Below are 10,648 nucleotides of genomic sequence, written 5' to 3' on the forward strand. Positions count from 1 at the left end.
ACAAAATAAAAAACATCATGATCCAATCTGATAAAAGTCTGAACCAAATGTAACCATTTTATCAAAACAGCTTATTTGCCTTCGAGTTGTCACATTCTTGTTATGTTGATATAACTATGTTTTCATTGGATTTCACAAGGAAAGTTGCATAAAAACAATTCCCAGTAGGAAGTTTAAATAAGCAGTCATCTAAACATTTGCATGAAGTGAAAATATTACTCCAAGAATATTACTCCAAGGAAAAAGGAAAAATATGTGGAACAAAAAAGAAATTCTCTGATATTAAAGTCACAAACTTATGTGAACAAAATTACTCAAGTATAAAAGTAAGTAAGTAAGTAAGTAAAGTTTATTTATTAAGTGCTTTTCATAGACAGGTAGTCACAAAGCGCTGTACACAAAGATTAAAATAAACAGTACGATAAATAGCAAAATGCACAATATACACAATATAGAGGTTAAATGTAAATTAAAAATGTAAAACTGTAAAAAGCATTAGTCAACAGAAAGTTTCTTTAAACAGTAAAGTTTTTTTAAAAGATTCCACAGAGTCAACCAAACGTAGTTGTAGAGGTAGACTGTTCCACAGCCTCGGTGCCACAGACTGAAAGGCTCTGTCCTCTTTCGTCTTCAGTCGTGTTCGGGGAGCAACCAACAAACTCTGAGTCTGTGAGCGGAGACGGCGAGCAGCAGTGTATTTTGTGAGAAGCTTGGATAAATAATCTGGGGCCTGGTCATTTAGTGCTCTGTACATTAAAACAATAATTTTAAAACGAATTCTAAAATCTATTGGGAGCCAATGTAAAGAACATAAAATAGGAGTGATGTGAGCACGCTTGCTAGAGCGAGTTAGTAGTTAAAAGTCATTGCAAACAAAGTAGTTTTTAATAATTTTACTGTCTTGTTGTCTGTACTATTATTAGACAGTACTGTGGCTTTGTGATGCAGTTTGTAGTTTGACATTTGAAAGCAAACCTTTTTTTTCTCTTGTTCTTTCTATGCAAATTTGAAAGCTTGATTCTTTTCCCTCCTCTTTTTGATTTTAGAAATTAGATTACCTGCACCAAACACATATTCTCTTTTCCAACTTTGCTGGTCTCGTTCAGTGAAACTTGTGGTGAATGCAGCAAAGGTGTGTTTGCATCCATTCATGAATAAAGATGGAAGTGAAAATTTGTTTTACGACACCACTGTTTCTGAGTTCTCCTACATCGCCACTAGGTGGTGCCTTTGACTTGATCAGTTTTTGATCAGTCGACTATGATGTAGTGCTTCCTCACTGGGAAAAATACCAGCGTTGTAGATGCTGGTAAGGTTTATAGCTGGGTCATCACCACATAGAACAGGGAGGTCTTGCAGTACAACACTGCACAGTCCTCTTCCATCTGACTTAACACAGACACAGATGTTATCCCATAAATAAGTTTACAATATCAATAAAAACATCAGCATGTGTTACAATAGAGCTGCAGAGGGGAAAATCATCAGGCAAAACAGGACCTGTACTACTACATTTGCACTAGAGGATAGTTTGTATTTCAGTGAATTAATAGCAGAAACATGCATATGTATAAATGTGTGTAAATGTTGGATGGAAACCATTTAGATGTAGAAAAACAAATGAATGTCTGTGAATGGGTGAATGAGGCATGTTGTATAAAGCACTTTGAGCATTCAAATAGAGTAGAAAATTGCAATATAAGAACCAGTCCATTTACCTTTATTTGTAAAAATATTTTGCCAACAATGAAGACCATACAGTTAAAACTGTCGATGTTCATGTTTATTTTAATTAAGATTTAAAAATCAGGTTGAGCACAATGAAGCAAAATAAAATAAGAACATAAAGATCCTTGTGCAAATTAAATAACCCACAGAACTGAGATATTGTTAAGATTATAAAAACAATTAACACAGTACTTTCAGTGTCTGTGTCAGTACAAAATTACACAAACAAGCAGGTTTGTGAGCAAAGCTAGGCGCCTATCATTCAATTTGGTGTTTTGGTCATTTATTTGTTTTTTATGGCAGGTTGCATTTTATTTCTGCTGTGGATTTAGGCATCTTCACATTAAAGTCTGACATGTTTGGCTTTGCTGGATTTGTTGAACCTTCCAAATCAGCTTCACTTCTCAGGCCTGGACGATAAGACTGCGCCATGTTTTATAGAGATTATGGGAGCCAAGCATGATAGAAAACACTGGATAATCGGGCAAGAAGAGTGCAATCCCAAAAGCTTCATTAAAATAATATTTTAAATCAATTCACCCATCTTTTTGTTTTTTGCTTGGTTTTTTTTTTGTTTGTTTGTTTGTTTGTTTTTGCTTGTTTACATTGCCAACAGAAAGAAAACGGAAACTGTCACTAGTGGAACTTGTCTTTAGGGTTTTCTGACAGAATGTTTTTGAGTTTTGTGCAGATTTTCATGCCATTATTTACTTTTCAGTCTCAGTTTTGTTAGGTTTGGGCAAGAAAGAAACCGCTTGATGTAAATTTCTACATGTGAAAGAAGCCGTTTTGCTAACTCCATTTATGGATGTCCCTCCAAGAACAACCTGCTGCCTGACCTGAGACCACTGCATGCTCTCATACAGCCACGGATGTTCCAAGTCAGTTGGGTTTTCCTGTATTTCTTAATGAAAAATACTCCAGTTTCCAAAAAGTATGCATGCAATTAGTTGTCTGTTAAGTTAAAGTAGATATAACTAAATAATTAAATAAATTAATCTGAGGCTAATTGTTTGAACATTCAGTTCACTTAAATAAGCAGAAAAGAACCTCATTTTGTATGAATTACGATCACCGGTTGATCTTTGTGAGAGGGAAGGTGCCATCGGCAGCATTAATACCGTTTTTTAACTGCTGAGTACAGAGGAGATGAAGAATCTTTGGTGTGGTTGGAAGGGCTGGTATGTACCACAGGTGTGGAGTAAACAACATCAGTTGCATTATGAGGTGGAGCGTTGTTGGTGGCAGGAATGTGGGAAAAATCGACTTCAGAGTAATGAAGAGTACTTGAGTTTTCTTCAGCCTGAAAGAAAAGTGAGAACAAACTTTAGTCTCTTAAAAGCATTTAATAAAATAATTTTTTATAGAGCTATATCCAGAGAGATTACAAATTTAGTAAAAATCCACATTTTGTGTCCCAAATCTTTCAAACATCCTCAGTTATTCTCGACATTGCTGAATATAAAAAAATGGAGTGCACAAAACAAGCTAGCTACTTTACTGATGCAAAACAAATCAACAGCAACACTAACTACTGCCTCTAAAATCTTCGTAAAATTGATTCATCATTTTACGTATTTCTCGAAATACATGTTGAACAAATAGTGAACATAATTTCATCAGTGAAGGTTTCATCAGCTGCACATCTCTTTCCCATTGACATTCCTAAACTATGTGCAGCGAATGACCCAATTAAAGACATTAAATGGCAAAAAAAAGTTTACAGAAACTACAGCTGATCCTAAATGCAACAGTCAGACTTCTTATTAAAACCAAAAATAGAGAACAAAAATAGAGAACACATGAACCCTGTTTTAGCTTCTTTTTACTGGTGACCTGTTAATTTGAGAATTGACTTGAAGATTTTATTGTGGATTTTCCAAGGCCCTGTGTAGCCCCTCCCCCCATCAAATTATATTTCTAATCTGCTGACGCTGTACTTGCTCAGCCATAACCTGAGGTCCTCATTACTTTTTTACTCAAACAGTTACCTAATTTAATATAAAGATCCAGATTTCTGACCTCAAAGCTTAAAATCAGACCACAATTTTACTTACTTTGTTCTGAGGAGGGGTGCTGAGGCTGTGGAAGTCTATGTTTTCAAATCCATGTGATTGGGAGTATTTGGGGTACGTGTAAACTGAGGACATACCCATGGGAGGTAAATTGTCCATTTCTCTGACCTCTTCATAGAGCTGGTTCACCTGTAGAGAAAGAAGAACCCAGCCTATTCATACAATTCAAGTAGTAATGAAGCTCAGGTATCTCAGAATTCCTGTAACTCACCTGTGTGATGTCACCATTTTCATTTTCCAAAGGAGGTCCTGAAAAACATGCAGGTCAAAAAATGATCCACATCTGAAGAATTAAACCAGAAACTCTGTTATTTTCATTCATTTTTGCTTTTAAAAATGTTTTTCTTTCTTCCACACACAGACATCTCCGAGGTAGATAAATAATGCATTTCATGTTTTTTGGTACCTTTGAAAACAAGGTTTTCTGTGTGTGTGTGTGTGTGTGTGTGTGTGTGTGTGTGTGTGTGTGTGTGTGCGTGTGTGTGTGCACCTTTGTGTTTACTGGCCCTCTTGTTCTTGCAGAAAATCAGCAAAGCTGCCGAGAAGAGGATGATCATAATGGCCAGAAACAGTCCCACATAAGGAAGCATACCTGCAGTAGCTTAAAGGAACAAATTTGTTTTACTCAGAGAGTCTAACGATTTTTTCATTATCTACTCAGATTGACTCGAAATGTCTCGCCAAAATTTGACTCAGATTGACTGGTTTTCCATGACAATCAAGTACTGCCTAATGTGCGTCGTCATCGTTATAGCAACGTGACACGAGCATCCCATGATGTAATTATGCCACACGAAGCAACATTGGACGTCGACACACCTGCTGCTTGGTCTGTGGCTTTTCACCAGAGTTGGGGGATCACGGCGTCATTTTTTGTAGCCATTTCCCTCAATGTCGGGTTTCAGAAATGGTGGTTTTGATTTTTGTGAACAAGGCGACTATCATGACTCATCGAGTGATGCCAAGTTCGGATCTCTCGGAAACCCAGCCGAGCAGGTACTATTTTAGCACCTGGTACCCGAACCGTAACAAGTCAATCTGTGCAGGTACTAATGGAAAAGGGTCTGAATAACCAAGATCATATCTACATCGACATATTACATATTAAACAAAAAATGTATAATGTACCTGAACTTGCAGGCGATCTCTCGGGCTGTTTTGAGGTTTCGGGGGACACTGATGAAACTCCAGCACTTTCTGAACTGAAGACTGAACTCTCTGTTGTTGGTATTGTTGTTGTTGTTGATGTTGTTGATGTTGTTGCTATTTCTGTTTTTGTTGTTGAGCCTGATGACAGAAATGTTAAAGTTGAAGTATACAAACAACATGAACAATGAAACAATGAGATTAAATCTTAATAATTATGCTTAAAGCAGATTCAGTGTTTGCATGTAAGGTTTAGTTTGTAGTCATCAGCAGAACTTATAAAAACTACATTTTAAGTTTATGTAAAACAATGACATAAAAAAAATATTTTTGTTGGAACTCACCTTCTGTGACAAGAATATAAAACTCATGGCTCAGATTTCCATCCCAAGTTTTGGTCGAATGACACATGTATGGTCCTGTGTCAGACTTTTTCAGCTGTGCGATGCTCACATACAGAATATCAGATGACAGAAAACTATTTTTTACATACTGAATGCTGTATCTGCCATTTTTAGCTGAGTTCTTTGTTGTTTCAATTAGGATATTTTGTTTTTCACATTTTCCCTTACAGAAGAGCTTGTTGGTTCCAGAGTAAGAAAATTTGCATTCGACTCTGATGCTTTCTCCTTCCATTCTTCTATAGGTGGGAATTCCTTTATTGACCTGACCAGTGTTTCCATCGTGCAGTGCTGTAGAAATGATGAACAGTCAATAGTTAATATGTATCCTGTAATATGTTGTTAAAATATATTTGTGTACATTTAATTTAATTGAATTTATTCACTTTTATTCACTTCATGTGAACAGTCATAAATATTTAGTTGAATTCACTAAATTTTTACTTTACTTGCAAAGTAAAGTAATTTTACAAACAGCAAATGTCATGTTTGTTCCTAAATCCACAAATCATCAGCTGAAGAAGACTCAGAGTTGAAGTTTTGTGTAAAAGCTAGAATATCATCTTGAGTTTTACTTGTTTCAAATCCATCTTCATCCGCTTTTCCGACCTTCACACGTAAAATGAAGATGTGTTGCTGAACATTCAGAGACTTCAGGATATCAGCACAGTGTTGTTCCTTTTATGGTTCATATTTAACAAGTATGAAAAAATAACATTGCTGTTGTATCATCTTTGAACAAAGAATGGTTAAACATAATTTGCCACCAAACTGATCCACCTTCGTGTCCCCCTTGCCAAATGCTACTCAATCAAAGATTTCCTCAGTCAGTCAGACTGCCTCCAACTCTTCGCCCAACTGTCACTCAGCATCAAATCTCCGCAGGGCTGTATTCTCTGCCCCCTAATTTACTCCATGTACACACATAATTGTGCATCAATCCACCCAATGAACATCATCTTCAAGTATGCTGATGACACCACCGTGAGTAGGCTCATCTCTAATGGAGATGAGACAGCATACAGGGTGGAGGTAGAGAATTTTTCCAGCTGATGCTCAGAAAAAACCTGAAGCTGAACATCCTTAAAACAAAAGAACTCATAATGGACTTCAGGAGGCACAGACAGGTCCACTCCCTTTGATTATAAATGTTGAACGGGGGGAATCTGTCTCCCCCTTTCTGGAAACCCACATCTCCGCGGATCTCACCTGGACCCACAACACCAATGCTCAGGTGAAGAAGGCCCAACAGTGGCTACACTTTCTTTGTGTCCCGAGGAAGAACAACCCCGGACGAGAAACTGCTGCTGGCCTTGTAATGCTCGTCTGGAGGGCATGCTCTACATAGGGGCCATAACTGAGAAACAACTTTCATCTGCCACTCCTGGAGGCCATGCCAGCTCCTCCTGTCTCACGAAAACCAGGGCCATCACAGGTGACCCCTTGATGCCCAAAGGGCAGTGGGTCAGGGCAATCAGGTCCCACACCACCACACTCACAAACAGCTTCTTCCTGTGGGCCATTCAGACTGTTAACAAGCACTACCCCCCCACACCCCACCCATGATTTTAACACCCATGCACTCTCGATGGTGCATCGATAGAGGTTGGTGAGAATTCTGGGGTCCATGCCAAACCACTGCAGAAAGAGGAGCCGCTGTGTTGCTGCTTTTGTGATCACATATACGTGATGTGATCAGCTCAAATCATCACTGATTTTAATCCCCAGGAATTTGAAGCATCTCTCCACCTTCCCTCGATATAAATGATGGTGTTTGAGCTGCGTGTGGCCGCACAGTTGTAGGTGAACAAGGTGTATAGCAGGGGGCTGAGCACACATCCATGGTGGGGCATCGGTGTTGAACGTCAGTGTAGCTCACAGGTGTCCAGGCCTCGACGGCCGGTGTCCTGCAGGTTTTAGATTCAACACAGCTGATTTAACTGGCTAAATCACCTCCTCAACATGTCTTGAAGTTCTTCAGAAGCCTGGTAATGAACTAATCATCTGATTCAGGTGTGTTGACCCAGGGTGATATCTAAAACCTGCAGGACACCGGCCCTCGAGGCCTGGAGTTCGACACCCCTGGTGTAGATGATGCAGCACTACGGATTTCTACCACCTGTGGTCTGTCTTTCAGGAAGTCCAGGATCCAGTCGCATAATGAACCACAGATTCCAAAGCTTCATCATGAACCTGGATGGAATAATAGGGTTGAAAGTGGAGCTCTAGTCAATAAACAGCTTCCACACATATGTGTTCTTATGGTTCAGGTGGGAGAGGGCAGTGTGCAGAGCCAGCACTATTGCATTGTCTGTGGGTCGGTTTGGCCTGTAGGCAAACTGAAAAGGACTGAATGTAGCAGGCAGTGAACTATGTCTTCCTGTGTCTGTGACACACATGTTGCAGATCTTCTTTTTGTTGCTGCTTTATCAGGAACAAAATTTAGATCAGGGAACATTTTCCAGTAGATGGCACCTGGGTTGAAAAGAAATAAGATTTTATGTCCTGCACAACAGTAACAGTAACCCTGATTATGCCATCTTTGTAGCAACACTGAGTGGTTTCTTCCTTCTTTGAGCAAGGATGCCCACCCTGACCACAGAAGGTCATGGTGGGCAACCTTACATCATCTGCTATCACCATTAACACAGGAGTACCGCAGGGCTGCGTTCTTAGTCCAGCTCTTTTCACCCTATTCACACACGACTGTAAACCCATCCACTCCTCTTCTAACACCATAGTGAAGTTTGCTGATGACACTACAATAGTGGGAAGGATATCAGACAACAACGAGTCTCACTACAGAGAGGACGTCCAACATCTAATCAAATGGTGTGGAAACAACGACCTGGTTCTGAACACTGCCAAAACAAAGGAGATGGTTGTAGACTACAGGAGAGCCAAGAAAACAACATTACCACCCCTCCACATAAACGGTGAGGAAGTTGAGAGGGTGAATGACATTAAATTCCTGGGCCTACACATAACAAAAGATCTCACATGGACTATTAACACATCCCACTTAGTGAAGAAAGCACAACAGAGACTCTTCTTCCTAAGAAAACTTAAAAAAGCAAATGTGCCAACCCAGCTCTTAGTAAACTTTTACAGGAGCACAATAGAGAGCATCCTCTGTCACTGCATCACAGCGTGGTACTTCAGCTGCACTGCAGAAAACCGTCGAGCTCTGACCCGGATCGTCAAAACTGCCCAGGGGATCATTGGAACCAAACTCCCGAATCTCAACACGGTCTATGCTAGTCGTTTACAGAAGCGAGCTAGCTGCATCATCAAGGACCCAACCCATCCAGGTCACAGACTTTTTGTACCCCTCCCATCGGGGAAGAGATATAATACTCTATAATACTGTTATAATATATTATACTGTTTGCGCTCAAACTATCATATTGTAAATACTATTATATTTTTTTTATTTACTGTGCTAAGTGCCTTCTTTTTACTTCATGTTTTATACTTTTACTACGTTTACTATGGTTATTATGTTACTATGCTGCTTCTTATTTTATTGCTGCTGGCCTCTGTGAGCTACCAAACAAATTTCGTTGTATAACTACAATGACAATAAAGTTCTTTATCTTATCTTAATTTCATATACATAGTTCTGTATTTGCCAGTTACTGATGTGGTTGTTTTGGAGCGTCTCATGCTCACCTTAAAACTTGCTGTAAGACTCTGATTAAACCATCTTGCTATAACTGGTCCAGCAGAGTCCCATGTAACAAAGACTGGACTCTGGATTTCAGGTGGATTTCTTCTTCTTCATCATCTTCAATTCTTCCTTCTTCTAAAAATCACTCTTGTTGTCTGACAGATAATCTTTCTGTCATCTTGATTGATTAGGAGCCACTTGAGCAAAGCTACATATATTTATTTGTTATGTCCTACCCCCGACTGTCAGCTGAGATAAAGTGTGAGGAGCAGGAGGAGAAACACAGAGGTGCGCGCACACACACACACACACACACACACACACACACACACACACACACACACGCACAGACTAGAATAACACACAACAAACGTTAAGATCAGTTTCCCTTGTTTCCTTCCTTTGTGTTGCAAAGCGGTGAGGTTGAAGAGACAACAGTGTGTACTTGTCAACTATAAATACATCCTTAAAATAAAACAAACTAAAAACAAGTATAAAGTGGATATTTGGCTGTATATTCAACAACAATACAAGAAAATCAGGATAATTTCTTTATAGAAAACTGAAGTGAAATTATTGAAAAACAAAATAAACTGAAGTGTGTTTAAATAAAAATGGGGAAGTTAACTTGTACGTTCAGAGGCACTTACACTCTGAACATGTTTAACCACAAACACTATGACAAAGAAACACTGTTAAACTTTATAATTGTTCATCAAAGGTGCAAAACAGCTCCAACAGTCCAAATGTTAAGCCCAGTTTTTTTAGTTTTCCCAGTGTGTTGCAAAACAGTGATACTGTAAACTGTCGGTTCCCCATAAAAAATCTCAACTATAACACTACTCTTTAAAAAAAAAAGTATATATGTGGATATTTTAATAAATATTGAACTACAATGCAAAAAAATCTGGAGAATTTTTGAAAAAAAAATAAAAAGATAACCTTAGGTAACAAAAAAATGGAGCCATGCTTAAAAAAGGTTCCTGCATGGTTTATATTTGGGGAAGTTACCTTATATTTTTAACAAACTTCATGTGCCAATAAACATATTTACCCACATAAAGCAATGATATGTAAGAAGGAGAAATAATACAAAAATTTACTCACTGAGAAAGATGAAACAGACCACAGTGCCACATACTGTCTTCATATTGACCGTCTGATCGTATAATATTGCTCGTCTTACAAACCAGGAACTTCTCACTTCTCTTAATGATGGACTCCCTCCCCGATACACGTCATACAGCTCTACACTTCTCCTCTTTGCTTTAACTTCTTGAACTGCAGAGTGAAGGATTCTGTGTTGGTTTAGCTTTTCAAAAATGTGTCTCATCACTTCTAAAGCTGCATTAGGCTGGATTTACATCCTTGGAGTCTAAACAAAGCTGCAAGACAGATGGCTAGCAAGCTCAACACAAGAACGTGACACGCTGCTGTAGAAATAAATATGGATGGATATGAATCAAAAAAAATAATAACACAGTAATCAAAAGAGAAAGTCACAAACATTATGAATTCAACCTTTTTGCTCACTGAAGATATTAATTTACAAAGAATATTTAATAAAGAATACGTAAGAAAGAATTTATAGACGCAAAGGACAAAAATAATGAATTGAAATAGAAAGA

General features: G+C 38.5%; 1 protein-coding gene across 3 annotated transcripts; it reads right to left on the reverse strand.

The window, feature by feature from the left end:
* Positions 1-2,302: 2,302 nt before the first annotated feature.
* Positions 2,303-10,596, reverse strand: LOC106097305 (uncharacterized). Of its 3 annotated transcripts, none has more exons than XM_025901440.1 (7): positions 10,128-10,596; positions 5,294-5,641; positions 4,932-5,090; positions 4,294-4,404; positions 4,015-4,052; positions 3,786-3,932; positions 2,303-3,031 (listed from the first exon to the last, which is right to left on the reverse strand). In XM_025901440.1, exons 1-7 carry the CDS (start codon positions 10,351-10,353, stop codon positions 2,843-2,845), a joined length of 1,218 nt encoding a protein of 405 aa, XP_025757225.1. In that variant the 5' UTR covers positions 10,354-10,596; the 3' UTR covers positions 2,303-2,842. The 3 variants fall into 3 exon arrangements, with proteins under 3 accessions (XP_025757225.1, XP_019204944.1, XP_025757226.1); XM_019349399.2 differs by lacking the exon at positions 10,128-10,596 and adding an exon at positions 6,115-6,903; XM_025901441.1 differs by lacking the exon at positions 10,128-10,596 and adding an exon at positions 5,926-6,104.
* Positions 10,597-10,648: the final 52 nt, after the last annotated feature.

This window comes from Oreochromis niloticus, linkage group LG20 (assembly GCF_001858045.2).
Source record: "Oreochromis niloticus isolate F11D_XX linkage group LG20, O_niloticus_UMD_NMBU, whole genome shotgun sequence".
Classification (NCBI taxonomy): Eukaryota; Metazoa; Chordata; class Actinopteri; order Cichliformes; family Cichlidae; genus Oreochromis; species Oreochromis niloticus.

Excerpts from the sequence above, each read along its gene's own strand:
- LOC106097305 (XM_025901440.1), bottom strand. The coding sequence starts at position 10,353 with ATGAGACACATTTTTGAAAAGCTAAACCAACACAGAATCCTTCACTCT. Across the intron at positions 5,642-10,127 it reads GGTCTGTTTCATCTTTCTCA|CACTGCACGATGGAAACACT; the intron begins GTGAGTAAATTT and ends TCATTTCTACAG. Across the intron at positions 4,053-4,293 it reads GAGGGCCAGTAAACACAAAG|GACCTCCTTTGGAAAATGAA; the intron begins GTGCACACACAC and ends CATGTTTTTCAG.